Source organism: Rattus rattus, chromosome 18 (genome assembly GCF_011064425.1).
Source record: "Rattus rattus isolate New Zealand chromosome 18, Rrattus_CSIRO_v1, whole genome shotgun sequence".
In the NCBI taxonomy this organism is placed as follows: domain Eukaryota; kingdom Metazoa; phylum Chordata; class Mammalia; order Rodentia; family Muridae; genus Rattus; species Rattus rattus.
This window is the reverse complement of record NC_046171.1, coordinates 36037971-36054898: the sequence shown is the minus strand read 5'-3', so window position 1 is coordinate 36054898 and position 16928 is coordinate 36037971. Positions and strand designations below refer to the sequence as shown.

Genomic DNA, 16928 nt, shown 5'->3' with positions numbered 1-16928 from the left:
AGCTGAGCAGGACTATGTAGGCAGTAGGAAGCAGCTGTCCGAATGAACGCCTGCTCCTCTCAAGATATTCCCTTCACAGTACTTCAGTATCTGCGTCTACTTCTGGCATCACTGCCTGGACCATGAGTTCCAGACCACAGAGTAATTCAGCAGAGTAATCTGAATGTAACTACTGAGGCTAAGAAGAATTCTTACATTTTCAGAATTGCTTTCTTCTGAGTATCAAGTTGTCGAGATGTGTTTTTCTTTAAAAAAAAAAAAGGGGGGGGTGGGACACGTCAAAAAAAAAGTGTAGATGAAAAATTTAAAACTACCTATAGAAATAGATGCCTTACATTTTCTGAACCTTCTTGTAACTGATGATGCATTTAGGTTTTGCACCTTAATGCTCTTAGTAATCTAAAAGATGAGAGACGAGGATGACCCGCCTTTCAGATGAGCCTCAGTACCTGCATCAGCACAGCAAGCCCCTCCTAGTCCCGTGATTTAGCTCCTGAGACTGATATGACGCCTGCTTCCCTCTCCATCTCCACAACTTCAACACTCTTCATACAACAGCGATTCTGTCTTCTTTATTCCCTTGTTTATTTGGTTAAAAGAAAGAATTCCAAATTCTGGGAGGGCAGGAGTTGGTCTCCCTTAGTGCACTTTCTTCTTAGTCTCCAGAAGACGAATAACTAAAGGAAAACGCAAGTTCACACACACTTGATCCCCCACTGGACTCCAATCCTTTCAACAATGCATACTAATATCTTTTGAATTTAAAAGCTATTTGGTTTTAATACTTCAATATTGAATCTGGGCAGACATCCCTTCCACAGTCTCAGCTCTCTGAGCCTGTCGCCACACTCTATCTATTGCCTGAGTTTCCAAGCCAACGGCAGCTGAACAATGGAAACCAGGTGGCAGCCCACTAGACTCTTGGTCTATGGCTCCATTACACACATTCATTTCATAAAGATTGTTCTCGCATAGCTGGACATTTAAAACCTGGTTGTTGGGCAACAGTTCATTCAAAAGAACTAACTTGAACTTGTTCCTAAACCAAATTGTTCAAGAAAGCAGGTGAAGAGAATGGGGTGGGGTTGGCAGCTGAGAGTGGGAGCTGGGGGTAGGCGCAGGGCAAAAATCTATGGTGCCTATAGATTAGCCAACAGTTAGTTAGCTTTGTTCTTGTCTTCTACACTCGCCCAAACAATCTAGATCACTGAGTCCAAGACTGTACACTCCACCCACCGCCAAAACCCCACAATTTCCCGTTTAGTGGAAGGGAGGTGATGCTGTACCATGAGTGTACCAGAGGCAAAAAGAAACAAAACAAAGCAAACCCCAGAATGAGGTTTGTGACAAGGAAGACACGGCAGGCCCTCTTGCTGCGGAGTCGGTGGCTCAGCCCTGCTCTTGTGGTTACGCACACGCCATAGTCTAAGAAGGTACTGAGGACCGTGAAGAGGTGTGCTGGGAGGGGCTGCAGGGTACAGGGAAGAGCCTAGCTTTACTGCATTTGATATACTTTCTTCTATTTATAGATATATCTGACATCACTCTGAAATGAAATTATTGTCATGGTTGGTATATGCTTGGCCAGGGAGTGGCACTATTTGGAATTGTGACCCAATTGGAATATGTGTGTCACTGTGGACATGGGCTTTGAGACCCTCATCCTAGCTGCCTGGGAATCAGTATTCTCCTAGCAGTTTTCAGATGAAGATGTAGAACTCTCAGCTTCTCCTGTACCAGGCCTGCCTAGATGCACCATGTTCCCTCCTTGATGATAATGGACTGAACCTCTGAACCTCTGACCCTGTAAGCCAGCCCCAATTAAAGGTTTTCCTTTATAAGACTTGCCTTGGTCATGGTGTCTGTTCACAGCAGTAAAACCCTAACTAAGACACTTAAGAAACAATGACCTTTAAAGGCAAACCGTGGAAGCAGACACTGATCTTTAGTGTTATCCCATCTGATTTATCTCCTGTCTCTTTCATGACCATACTCATCTTTCTGGGCAACACTAAATTCCAATTATCTTCATGGAGACTTCCTCCATCCATGATCAGTTAACACTCAATTCCCCCGCCCCACACACAGTACTCACGCTTCTTTTAAAGCACATCCCTTTCTACTTCGTACTCTATGCACCCCACAATTCTTTAATAGTTACACTACAGAGAATAAAATAATCTCCAAAGTAGGAAATCATAATATAGCACCAAATCTTAAAAAAATAAATGTAGCATTTTTAAAACAAGCAAATAAAAACCAATCAAACAAACAGCCGGTTAAATGAGAAAGTTTTGACAGAACATCAGATAGAGCAAGAAGAAAAAAACAAACAAACCAAAAAAAAAAAAAACTACATAAATTGGAGAGCTAAACAAGGAGTGAAAGAGGAAAATACTTTACTATTTTTCTGAACAAGAAATGACAACAGGGTATCAATGATATTATACTTTTCCAAATATACACAAACTGATCTTCAAACCAGTTCAAGAACCGTAAGCAATTATGTAGTAAGAGATTGGTTAATATGTGTGTGTGTGTGTGTGTGTGTGTGTGTGTGTGTGTGTGTGTGTGTGTGTGTGTGTGTTTCATTACAGGAGGTAAAAGCTACTCTTGAACTTCATTGGAATGAATACAATTTCTTTCTAGCACATTCTCATTCCCGAGACCTTTCAATTTCTTCTATGTGCTCCCAGCATTTCTTGGTATATTTACCCATCCTCGTTCTATTTTTATAAACGAGCATCAGTGTATACATTTGTGGATCCTAAGGCTTTAAAACATATATCTGGGGAATCCTTACATTCTAGTACCTACAAAAAACTACTTTTTTTTCTGCATTTGACAACCATAGATTCCCTCTGCATAGGCACAAGGTGGTTTATTTACCTAGCACTTCCTAGAAGAGTATGACCCTTGCAGTGCCCCATGTAGTAGTGAATAACAATTATGTGTTATTTCACTGATGAATTCGATTACTGATGGGCAAACACATTTGGGATTTTTTTTTTTTTATTGAGTCAAAACTTTAAATGGTTTCTAATGCTACTTCATCTTTTTAAAGGACATTTCAACCTTCTAAAATTGGCTTTAGAACAGTGTTTATTCTTAAGAGATGTTTTTGAACAGATGATCATTCACTCTGGTCAGGGTCTTCTAAAAGTGCCTGTCACTAGGCTAGTGAGTGAGGAGAACTACCCATGGGAAGTGCTAAAGGAGTTTATCATATATAGTAAGAGAGATTCTGTCTCTCACATTACCACATGTTTACAGCAGTTCAAAGAATTAAGGAAATTATGCAATATATGTTTGTCCTTTAAGCTCTAAAGCAGTGATTCTCAACCTGTGGGTCAAGACAGTTTTGGCAAACCTCTATCTCTCAAAATATTTATATTACAATTCATAACAGTAGCAGAATTACAGTTATAAAGTAGCAACAAAAATAATTTTATGCTTGGGGGAGGTCACTATAACACGAGGAACCATATATTAAAGACTCACAACATTAGGAAGGTAGAGAACTACTGTTCTAAAGATAAGAAAACTGTATAACCCTGAAAAGACCCTCCAACGCCACATCATAGACAGCTGCCAACACAGGAAATTCATACATACCTGGTCAAGGACAAAACTAAGATATATTCTGTAAGTGAAAGAAAAACAAATGAACAATATAGTTGCTAAAGATTGTTTTCAGGCTTGAAAAATCTTGACTGTTGTTTTATGTTTATATTGCTTACTCAAGAAAAATTGTATTTTATTTTCTAATTAATTACTTTTTCTCATCTCCAATGCATTACCACTAAGCTAAGGAAGACAATACGGTATCTCTGGTAAGAAAAGAATGTTTTAAGAAATAATCCTGAGGCATAAACAAGTCAAATGTGGCTTTATTTTTAGACTTACAGATAAAATAAAACAGAGCCAATAAGGAATTATTTAATTCACAATCAGAAACACCATGGATTTCTCAGGGAGAACCTCTCCCTTCCATAATTAAATCAACCTGTAAATTTACCAAACAAACACATGAATGGTCAACTTTCAAACCAGTTAACACTGCCTCACTGTGTGAGCATCTTTTAAGAAAATACAAAGTTCTGTGTATTTTTCTAATTAGCATTTTGTAGGAGACTTAAGGTTACATGAGCGAGCGTTCCAAAGTACGAACAGGATCACCTGTAGCAAAGAGACTAGGTGTTAGGTGATCTGCTGTTAGAGTTCAAGAAAAAAACCAAAAAAAAAAAAAGCAAAAAAAAAAAAAACCAAAAAAACAAAAACAAAACAAACAAACAAACAAACAAAAAAAAAACAAGCCAAGGCCATGTGTGCTCTGAGAAGAAAGTGGGTCATGTGGGCAGTGCTAGGGACGGAACGGAAGGAGACCAAGGCTCAATGACAACACCAGTTTAGCTAAAATATCACTTCTGTTTTTACTTTTTTTTCAATATTACACGTTTACCACAATGTAATTTCAAAACTTCACATATTTTCATTAAATATCAACACTACCAATACATAGTCAAATATAACTGCTGAGCTTAGGACATGACTTAGACAGTAAAGTGCTTACTACCCAAGCAGGGGGACCTGACTTTGGATCCCTAACATACACAAAAGGCCCCAGCACTACCAGTACACAGTCAAACATAACTGCTGAGCTTAGGAGACGAAGCAGGCAGTAAAGCGCTGCTCACACAAGCGGGAGGACCTGAATCTGGATCTCACACCTGCAGAAGGTCCCAGTGCAGTGCTGCATCCCTGTGAATGGCCTCGCTGAGCCAGTGAGCTCCAATACAGAGATCCTACCTCAAAATACATGGGAGAGAATCATTAAGGAACGTACCTGAGGCTGACCCCTGACCCTGACGCACACATGTAGATGGGTACCTGTACACATACACACACACATACCTATGCAAACCTAATGTGTATGTGAATGTAGACACACACACATATTTATTTACACATCACATGCACATAAGCACAAGGAAGATATTAAACAAAACTGCTGGCCTGGGAAAAGACAAGACTTACCACAAATCTGTGCTGAAAGGGAAGCTATGCCTTAACATCGCCTTGCTCTATTATTTCAATGAGCACATTGTCAAAGTAAGTCTAGAAATAACCACTTTAGATACAGACATAATACATCCAATGGTGCATACTGCATTTCACTTTACATAAAAAGGCTGCTGAAAAACATTTGGTGGTATGTCATATGGTCTACCCACGTAGCCAAACTGGTTTTCCTAAATTACATTTCTGTATTCATATCACCCACCAAATTCCACAGAGAAGACAGAGGAACAAGTCTCACTGTCAAGTCACAACGCTTCTCCATGGCGTTCCCCAGGTTCTCTGCAGAGAACACAGAAAGGAAAATCACTACTAATATGGAAGTCTTCACACTGAGTCACACAAAACTGCTCTTGGGTGTTTCTGACACCTTGGAGGTAAATGGTGATTCCACACGGGGTAACCCAACAAAAACCTGAACAAAAGTGGAGGCATATATCATCAAATATAAATCTGATGATCTGCCTGAAGGAAGACTGAAAAGATGATTAAAATAAGTGAATCTTCTCACCTGACAACGCAGGTCAGAGCCTCAATAGGCCTATATTCATGCAAGCTGTGGGTGAAAATTTTAGCGCTTACGGTTACAGATACCCCGCAAGGACATGTTTTAAATGTACCAACCTTCACATATAATAAATCTCATAAATGGAGCTGAAAGCATGCAAGGTCGTAATTTGGATGAATTTTTAAGAAACAATTCTTAATTTTAAATAACTCTGCTACTCAAAACTAACTATACATCTACGTTTTTATGGAGGTATACGTGCATAACCATGTATGTTTACGTATATACAAAGATACATTCATTGTTTGCAAGTGTAAAAATATATCTCTAGATGCTGTGCACAGAATTACCTCGGGCAACCTTCCTTTTCCAAAGCAATGCAGTTCAGCCGCCTAGTGGTAAAGCACAAAGCAACACTTTTCTTTTTTACTGTGTGGTGGTCCAGCTGGTTTAAATCTGCTATTTCTTTCCTATGGTGAACTCACAGAATACAACAGCAGCAACGAAAATCCTGATGGATTTTCTTAAAAAAAAAAAAAAAAAATCATGTTTAAATACAAACGTAGCCAAGCATTCGGTTCAAGCTAATTTTCCATTACACTTCAGTGAGCTGTGTGTTTATAAAGCCACTCACCAAAATTCCAATTACCTTGACAAGGAACTAGATAGATTTGGCACCAAACTTGCCACAACAAGCTCTAAGTTACAAGGAATACTGCCTACAAGGAATGGGACTAGACGTACAAAAGCCAGGGAACGGAAAGGTGCCACGGAGAGCTGGGAAACCCAGAGAGGCTGGGAAACACACCAGTAACTATGAAGAGTAGCGATCTTAGCCCTTCTTGCCTGTCAGGCTAAGAACTCTCAAGCCTATGGCCATGGTGTTATTTTCAAGTTGATTAGGTCCACATGAGCCCTCTCTGGACTTCAAACATACAAATGAGTACCTAAAGACCAACGGACATTTCCAACTCTGCACACATTCAAACATATAACTGTCATCTCTGAAAGCTCTACTCACTTTCTCATTCTCTACATTAGCAGTCTTCAAATGATCCAACTGCGAATCTCAATGCCACTCCCTCAGTCTCCCACTCCAATCAGAACACTCGACACGTTATCGCCTACCTTCCTGATTCTATTCTGGAAAGGCCTGACTAACTTCTTTTGACTCTCCATGACTCCTGGGTGTAGCTATGGAGTATCTTCCATCAGGTTGACTGCAATAGTGTTCTGACTGCCAGCTCCCTGCATCTACTGAGTTTCAAACAGTAAATTTGGAAAGAAGGCTCGGGAACAGAGGTGAGCGATTCTAGGAAGAGGCTACAGGAGAAGAAGGCAAGGAAAGACGTGGTGAAAGAAGTTAAGCCAAGATGGGAAGGAGAACTGCAGGTGTATGACGTTCAGGGATGCCAGTGCAAGAGGAAGCTAAGGCTAGCAGTGAGCAGAGAAGAGAGGGATAGGCGACAGGATTCATGAAGTTAGGTGTTTACAAAAATGACAGCATGACCAAAGGAAATGGAGAAGCTCGGGGCAATCTGTGGAGAATGGCTGTGAGGGGACGAAGGCCGGGGGAAGAGAGGGACCCTTGGGACTGCAGGCATTCCAAGGTCAAATAAAGATCTGGTAAAGAACAGACGGCGCCTGAGTCTCGGGAGGGCTTCAGGGGATGAACCTAGCACACAGGCACCAGACTAGCTGAGGTTTCTTTGAATTTTGAAACAAAAGGCAAAGAGATGCATGTCGGGAAGTGGAGAGGACAGTGTACAAGTGCGGGAGGTTAAATGGTGAAGAAAACAGAACACTTGGGATCTGGGGAGAGAGCTCAGCTGGCAGAGGGTTGCCAGGAAAGCATGAGGACCCGAGTTTGAACCCAGAGTGAATAAGCCAAGCGTGCGGGTGCACACCAACAATCCCAGTGCTGGGAAACAGAGACAAGTAGATCCTTGGAGTTGCTTGTCTCGAAAATCAAGGTGAATGACTCTTGAGTAATGAGGCCTGCCATTGACTGACCTCTAGCCTCCAAACCTGTACACTCACGCACATGCACGACACACACACACACACACACACACACACACACACACACACACACACACACACACGCCCCACTAAACCAACCAACCAACCACCACCACCACGGAAACATCCAAACTAATATATTACTGTGTCCATCTTCAAAGTATTAATTAAAATACTTGTCAAGGGTGCTGAGGACATGGCTCAGTGGATAGACTGTTTCCTCTGCAGGCCTGGGGACCCAAGTTCCAAACCCCAGCATCCACATAAAAATACCAATGATGATGTTGCTGCACATGAAGGTAACTCCAACACAGGGAGTGGAAAAAGGTGGATCAGCTGGTCAGCCAGCCTAGCAGAAATGGCAAGCTTCCAGCTCAGCGAGACCCTCTCTCAGGACATTAGGGCAGAGGAAGATATCTAGCAGCTTGCTGTGGTCTCCAATCCAACATGCATACACACAGGTCTTCATGTGCACACACCTCCCCATTTACACAAACATCTTAATTGCTATTAGATAGAGAAAACACAAGCAGCTCCTATAACTCTCAACTCTCTACATTCACCGCCAATTCTGAAGCTTCCACTAGCTTACTTGCATTTCTGTTGTCGATGGCAAAGTAAAATAAAAAGGAAGACAGTGTGTCCTTTGAAAGGACGCTCTGAAATACAAAGAGTTCTACCGTCTCAAAAATTTCCATGTCTCTCCTTTGGAAGAAGAAGTGTACCAGACTCAAGCAGGTCACTGTAATCCTGCACCTAAGTCAAGGGAAGTGCCTTAGCAAAATAAAATTGCTGTTTTTAATAAAGTTGGCACCAACTACTGTCCTAATAACACGTCTTCATAAAGGGTTACAAGCCAAAATAAGCACTGTGGTGTTCCAGAAACAAAAGAATTTTTGATGATACAAAGCTGTTAGTTCAGAAACCTCCTAACGAGTGAGAAAAGAGTCACAGCTCTTCACTCACTGTGGAGAACTCTTTGGTCGCTGCTTGATTTTATACTTAAAGTATATTTGTTGTGGGAATGCAAGTCGGTATTTGATATGAATGAGTTAAAATCGATGTCTTACCTATAACTGGAAAGTAAGAACATAAAGTACGTTTTCAATCATACCGTCTGTAGACCTAACTCTAAAGTCAGTGGCACATAATTGCATTTTTACACATTACATGATCTTACTTTTCTCAACAGAATTCTAAAAGTGTACAACAGATAGCAGATAGATTACTATACTAAATAATCTTATGCTAATGAACTTAAATAAGGAATGGTATGTAAGTGCTCAATACATCTGAATAAATAATGAAATAAATGGAATAAAATTTTTGTCTATGAGTATTTTTAGCCAAATGATCACCTAATGCAGTGTTTTTCAACCTTCTTAATGCTGTGACCCTTTAATATAGTTCCTCAAGTCATAGTGACCCCAACCATAAAATTCTCACTGCTACTTTATAACTGCAATTTTGCTACCATTATGAATAATAATGTGAATATCTGTGTTTTCTGATGATCTTAGCCAACCTATATGAAAAGGTCACTTGACCCCCAAATGGGTCGTGACCTACAAAGTTAAGAACTTCGACTTAGCATGTGTCAATCAAAACCAGTGGGGGAAAAAAAAGATTTACTTCCTTTGTGTAATTTAGTTTGAAAAGAAAGTATCTAAGAAAAACATAGATTGTATTCACATCCCTATGTGATTCGTGAGGAATGTCATGCTCATGAGAAAGCCAGAGCCTTTGAAGATGAGGCACAAGTCAAGAAATGGGCCATACAGGCGATGTTGCAGAAACCGAAGCTGGGATGCCCATCTTTACCTGAGGCAAAAGGAGGCTGATCAGGTTGAAAATACTGTAATGAGGAACTGTAAATTTTAATCCCTGAGTGAATTCAGAAACTTATATGAACATGGAGATATTAAGATTTCAACCTACAAAGTAACACTTTCAAACACTATAATGTCTTCAATGCCATCCTATTAGTCTCTTATTTATTAAGCCATAAAACTACATAGCACGACATAGTTCTGATTATAAATCTAAAGACACACCTAAATCAAGTTAGCTAATGTTCAGAATGAATATTGTAAATATTACACAGAAATTTAAGTACTATTCCCAAGCAAACACTTGACAATCACTAGGCATATAATACACCGAGTCTCTCCAGATTTACAACAGATACCATGTTAAACATATAATGTCTGACAGTAACAAGAGCAAACAAGGTAAAATCAGAACACCCTTACCCGATACTGTTCTACTAACACTTCAGCCTGTGAAGACAAGGTAAGGACCTAAGAGCAACTCCTTTCCTCTTAGCCTCATCTTCCAGCCTTTTCCAGTGCACATGTCTCTTCTAAGATACCATCCTCTTAACTCAGGGATTCCCTCTGTACGTTCTCCATATTGTAGCCAGAAGATTTAAAAACAAAAAATAACAAACAAGGGGGTTGGGGATTTAGCTCAGTGGTAGAGCGCTTGCCTAGGAAGCGCAAGGCCCTGGGTTCGATCCCCAGCTCCGAAAAAAAGAACCAAAAAAAAAAAAAACAAAACAAAACAACAAACAAGCAAACAAACAACCCCCCCAAAAAAACAACCAAAACCCATCTAATCAGGTCACTCTTGTGAAAAACTCACTTACATTCAGCCAGACAGTATTTTTAAAAAGAGTAGTCTCTCTACCAGGCCTAACAAAACTGTCCCTTGTAGCTTGTATTGTCTGGGCTTAAATGCACAAGGCCCACAAGCCTTTTTTCAAGTCCTTCATAACAGCTTAGACAATCATTGAGGAGAGCCATCAGAGGGAATAAAGGAATAATATTCTAATTCCTTCAGCTGTAGCTGGCAGTGGAACAGGAAGGGACACTGAACACGACGTAAAAGCCAGGAGTTTTAATAAATTCTGAGTCTCTGTGCAAGTCAAACACCATCTAAGTTTTTCTTCTTTATAAAAAAAGGCCTCTGTTTGACCCTTCGCAAGGCTCTTTCACGGATAATTTTACTTGTAGACGTCACGCCCACAGCTCTTCCTCAGTCTCCACTCTGATTTGGCAAATCAAGAGTTTCAACTTGCTCCTTTTTGACTCTGTTTCGGCACCAGGCAGTTAGACTCTTGTGGAAAATAACCCATTCTCCAAAGCCTAGAGTCCCAGGACAGCTGTCCTTTGGGTCACCTTCGTTAAAACCAGCAGTGATACGCTCGCCACTCTGTTTTGGAAAGCTCCATCCCGGACTCCACTTATTTACCCTATTAAAGCAGCCTGGACTAGTTCAAGCTAGGTTAACACTGGCATGGAAATAATTTAGAAGACTCTAATCCTAAAAAGGCAGGGTCAACCCAATGTCTACTCGAACTTCCTGTCGCACACAGTGGGAAGAGGCACAAGGTTAGTGCATTAACATAGCTGGAAAACTGCAGTGATGAAAACATTCTTATGCTATTAATTATAGAAAAGCTCTTCATTTAAATTTAAAATTCTGTTGAGTTTGCTAATAATATCATCTCTACCTTCAAATTGTGAACCAAATGTATAATTAACCTAAATATCCTGCCAGGTAAAACACGCTTCTGAGAACCTTCTTTACTTACTGTCCACAGTGTTTGTCTATGGGTTACACACCTGCCCTAAAGCCAGAAAAAAAATCTGAGAAACGTGGAAAGTGAGTTAAGAACCCAAAGGTCAAGTCAAGTCCGAGCAGTGTGGTCGCTGCCCAGCCCTGAGTTCAGTGTCTCCAGCAGCAGAGACTGTGGACTGGCCACCTAAGTGGAAGCTGTAACCTCGACACAAATGACTGTGGGCATAGACCGTACTGCACTTGATACAATCCTTACATGATAAGGACTGGTATATGACAACGAATAAGAACTCCTCCTGGTCCCGTCTCAGCTCACCCACACGCCCTCTTGAAAGGAAGAGTTAGTAGAAGAAATGCTCCCTTGTATCTTATAGTTTCCTGCTACGACTTAACATATTCCTTAAAGTTTAGTATGATAGCTTATGATATGATAACGTGACGATCTCTTCCTTAAGAGATAAGTAGGAATGGAGAAAGTTCTGCATTTTGAAAGTCGTCAGTTCTTTTTCACCAACAATTTAATGTTACTAATTTTATTTCTAGGATTTCACAATAATGCTGAAAAGCCAACATTCACCTTTCCAAGCAAATGCATTTGGCAGCATTAGTAGTCACCAGTTATTTGTCCTCTACAATATAACATTTGCAGAGGGTGAAATTTCACATAGTAAGAGGGATCATTTTTTATATATTATAGTATTTATAATCTAGCAAAATGTTTAAAGCTTATATACTATATAATTTCCCTATTGTATTAAGCTTAAAAGGCACTGTATGGCTTCCTTGTCAATCAAATCTCAGCATATTTACTGACCCCACAAATATCTCAGCAGCACATCCTGGCTGAGTTCTTTTCCTCTGCACCTCTCTACTGACAATGAACATACTTAAAAACAAATGCAGTAATGGTAACAAAAAGTGGCACACAGTACAGTCCACACCACTGTGAGGATTCAGGCCCCTATCATACATGTTTTTGACTGAGGCAAGGAGAAAGAGCTGTAAGTCATCAAAAGACAATGACACTGGATCACCATTCCTGGTAATGCAGTCTTAAACATAGTTGCTCCAAGGTCTGGCTGTAGACTATAACCTAGTTACTACTAACAAACAACCTAGTTACTATGAACAACCTAGTTACTACTAACAACCTAGTTACTACTAACAAACAACCTAGTTACAACTAACAACCTAGTTACTACTAACAACCTAGTTACTACTAACAACCTAGTTACTACTAACAACCTAGTTACTACTAACAACCTAGTTACTACTAACTAACAACCTAGTTACTACTAATAACCTAGTTACGACTTTATTGGAAGCCAAAGTTAATATAAATACATACAAATATTTGAGTTCTAAACTTGGAGTCTTATTTAGGCAATACAGAAAACCAGAACAAACAAGCTTAATAAACAAATAAATATATTTAGCAGCTTGGTATATATGAAGAAAACTGATGTCCTCCTTAAGGTTCACACGCTAATAGTACAAGAATATACTTGTTTATGCATTTTCTTTTTTTTTTTCTTTTTTTTTTTTTTTTTTTTTTTGAGCTGGGGACCAAACCCAGGGCCTTGTGCTTGCTAGGCAAGTGCTCTACCACTGAGCTAAATCCCCAACCCGTTTATGCGTTTTCTATCATGACAAGAATTGCTGTTACATAAGGCCGGCCAAGTATTTAAAGGAAAATGGCTGACTGAACTAATACACAAGCATTACGTATTACTGACATAACACAAACGGCCATATGCACCTGGCAATGAGTGTAAAAAGTCATGATAAAAACATCTCTTGATGATGATGATAAAAAGGTTCTAATCTCTGCTTACAAATTTTGATCAAATTGTCAAAAGCCTTGAGACATTCCATGCAGACTTCCCCTTTTACAAGAGGCCACCTAATAATGGTAGGTTATAAGCTGTTAGAGAAAAAATGTCAACTGGCACTACTGGAGCTGCTGCAATTAGTAACATTTAGGATTCATCTGTTTATATGATTGTAATAAAACACATTTCTATAGTGAATTTTATTGAATAACTGATCTCTTAAGCTTATCCATAAGTGATCAGTTGTCTTAATATTATATACCGAACACCAAAATATGCAGCACATCCAGATGCTGAATTGCCAGAAAGAAAAACTGATGATGCTCAACTCAAGTTCTTTCAAGTCCATGATGGTGTGAAGGCAAAGGCATCGAGTACAAAACACAACTTGAATTCTTCTCTTCACCTAGGCTTGGGATGTATGAGATGGGACTCTCAGTGTACAGTCAGAATATCAAAAGGAGAAACTACTATGTATTACATGGTGATGCTATGCTCTCTGGGAGGCTAAGAATACTAAATATATTTGGGTGCTGAAAGATGGCTCAGTGGGTAAAAGATTTCCCAGGAAAGCCTGACAGTCTGGATGTAATGCTCCAAATCCACATAAAAATGCAGAATACAGTGGTGCACGCTGGTCATCCAGGTACCCCAGGATTGCTGCTCAGAAAGCTTGCAGACCAGCTAGACAGAATCTACCTAAAAACAAGGTGGAAGGAAGGAACCAACTTGGGAAGGTAGTCTTCTAACTTCCACCCATGTGTCACAGCACATGTATGCATGCACACACATCATCGTCATCCATGATCATCATCATCATCACAACAACAATACTATTGTAGAATATACTTGAGGTTTATGATATTTTCAACTTATGCTAAGTTTATTGGTTGAGTTGTAGTCCTTTGGTAAGTTGAAAAGAATCTATGTATTCAATAGATTATCTTCGACTTTCTTAAAAAGGGAGAAAAGTCTATCATCTTTGTTAACATGGTCAAACCTGGAGGACACCATGTTGAATAACATAAACCACACAAAGACAGAGATTGCATAATGTCATTTAGGGACGGAACTTAAGGATTCAACCTTAGGATGTCAAAACAGAAACAGAGCACAATGGAAGCTCATAGTGCCTGGGAGGCAGGGAATGGAGAGAGTGTAGACCAAAGGGAACAGAGCTGTAAATATGCAGGATAAGAAGGTTCCAGAGATTTAATGACCATGGCTATCAGCACTTTATATGTTTGGCCCATGACATCTGTAGATTCAGCTGTGAGTGAAAACATTTCAGGAAACTATGTCTGCACTAGATACTATAAACTGTGTTTTTCTGTCTCATTATTCTTTAAATGAGATTTATAGCAATTATCACATAACATTTACATAGTAGGCATTTTAAGAAGTATAGAGATGACTAAACAACATATATGAGAAAGAGATGTGGCTCTGTGGTAGAATGTGTGTTTGGGATACATGAGACCCTGGCTTTGAAATCTAGAAACAGCCTCCACCTCTATGCATGGAGATATATATTCCCTAGAAGTGTGTATTCCCTAGAAGTGCACAGAAGGGCACTCACACATCATATACAAATCTTATGAAAGAGATTCGAGCATCTGTAGATTCTTGTGTGGGGGAAGTGGCTACTAAGTAGATATTTCAAAATATACTGAGATTCTAAGCTATACTAACAAAGTCGACTTGAAGTGCTCTCACCACATTCACAGATAACATTAACTATATGACATATACATGTTTTACGTCTCAATAGTGCTGGAATTTTTTAAAAGAGAGTTATTAGTGAAAGTATGACCAGGTATAGGTATACTGATCTACTGGTTAAATGCCCTAATGCATTTCAATAGTAGTTTTGTTCATTTGAAGTAAAGTATAAGAAAGTCAAGAATCTGTCAGGCATGGTGGCATATGCTGTTAAATCCAGCACTCGGTAGGCAGAGTCCAGTGGATCTCTGAGTTTGAGACTAGTCTACAGAGTGAGTTCCAGGACTGCTGAGGCTACCTAGAGAAACCAAACTAAAACAATCAACCTATCCCCTAAAAGAGGCAAAATCCTATTTGAGAATAGCTTGTAAACAGCCCCTTGGAAAGAGAAGTTACATTATCCACTAACAGATGGAATGGCCCGTTACCTAAGACTTTAAGGGGAGAAGCACTCAAAGCCACAGCTTCCCTGGCTGACACACAAACAGCACTAACTGCTCGTCCTTGCTTCTCCAGATTTGCATTTTAATGTCTATCTTTCATTAAAAATGACTCTGAATGTCATTCATCTTTAAAAGACTAATATTCTAAACCATCCACTATAGACTCACTTCACAACTAATAATATCTCCTGCCTCTGAACGTCATGCACTCCCCACAGACAAGGAGCTGTGAGCCCAGAAGGATCAAATGCTGCTGGGGATCTTGGGAATCTTACCTTAACTGCACCAGGACACGGAACGGCTCAGTGCCCCAAGCAAATGAGATTAAGGATGGATGGGAAAAAAGGGGGGGGGAGGATGAAGTACAGCCACGACTAAAAGGTTATTTGTTAATCTTTAGTGAGGTTTCTGAGACATTTAAAGAAATCCCTTTCCTATCAAAGACTTGAGTTTCAAGCTTTGTATGGACGTGTGTGTGTGTGTGTGTGTGTGTGTGTGTGTGTGTGTGTGTACATGTGCACATGGAAGCCAGAGGTCCATGTTGGCTGTTTTCCTCAATCACCTTCCACCTTAGTTCTCTGAGATAGCACCTCTCACTGAACCTGCAGCCATTTTGCTAGCCTTTACCATGCTGGCTAATCTGGCTAGCCAGCAAGCTCCAGGGATCCTCATTCCTCCCAAGCACCAGGAAAGCAGACCACTACAGGCTTTTTAAGTGAGTGCTGGGAGTTAGACTTCATCAGGCCTTGTCTGAGCTATCTCTCTGGCCACTGAGTTCCTTCTTTTCCTTGTCTTTATTTCTTCTCTTGACTCTATTCTAGCTCCCAACTTCCACCAACCCTCTTACATCTAAGACCCCATCATTATTAGCTGATCATGAACTGCCACCTAACAGAGGAATCTGAGGGGCAGTCACTTATTACTTATTTGTGAAAACAGCTCTCTAAGCAGCTGTTGCCACTTATAATCCCACTATTTGAAGGTCTGACATCGTTGAACAGACTCTTAATACAAAATAGCACTGTGCAAATGACGCCACCTTTGAATGCCCACAACTGTGAGAGAAACTGCCTACACCCAGTAAATACTGAAATCTGGTTTAAAGCTCTTAGTTCTTCTCTGGGAACACTGTGCCAGCATCACTCCTGAGCTGGGAATTTGTGGAGAAGAGTGCTCCAACAATGGCCAATCTTCCTTGAGTCACACTCAGCAGAATGTATATGTGATGAGGAAACACCATATCATGATCTGGAAGGTGGGTTCACACAGACAATGTCTGTGCAGCACCCAAAGAGGTTGGTGTTGGGTGTGACCTCTGGGAGATTACTGCCTATAGCTGGAGGCACTCTGGAGCTGTCTCAGGAGTGGAACACAGCAGAAAGGCAAAGAACGAACAACTGGCAAACATTCGAGAAAACTGATCCTACCATTTATTCATATTTCACATCTCAAAGTATCTTATCAGTAAAATTTAGGGAAGACATGATTAGGCTATACCCTGTTCACTATATCTCTGTTTTCTTGGTATCAAAAGTGCTGTGTTATTTCGACTTTCAAGGGACTAGAGATAATTGATAGGATTTCTAAAAGGTTCATCAGGGTAAAGTCACTATTGTCTCTGTGGCAGATTTTTATTTCCTTAGCTCTTTTCTCTAAGTAGGAATTACCTTTCAAATGTGAACTAAAGCAAGCAGGTGTTCATGGATTTACCAGTGAGGAAATCAGAAGCAAGAAGACCAG

General features: G+C 40.1%; 1 protein-coding gene across 1 annotated transcript in view; it reads right to left on the bottom strand.

Annotated features, from left to right (window-relative positions):
- Positions 1 to 4648: 4648 nt before the first annotated feature.
- LOC116886966 overlaps positions 4649 to 16928 on the bottom strand; it is a 64582-nt gene continuing 52302 nt past the window's right edge. The window contains exons 8-9 of the mRNA XM_032888461.1: positions 5321 to 5361; positions 4649 to 4805 (exon numbers count right to left, since the gene is read on the bottom strand). Coding sequence (XP_032744352.1) covers positions 4725 to 4805; positions 5321 to 5361 — 122 coding nt within the window. The 3' untranslated portion in view covers positions 4649 to 4724. The remainder of the gene's footprint in view (positions 4806 to 5320; positions 5362 to 16928) is intronic.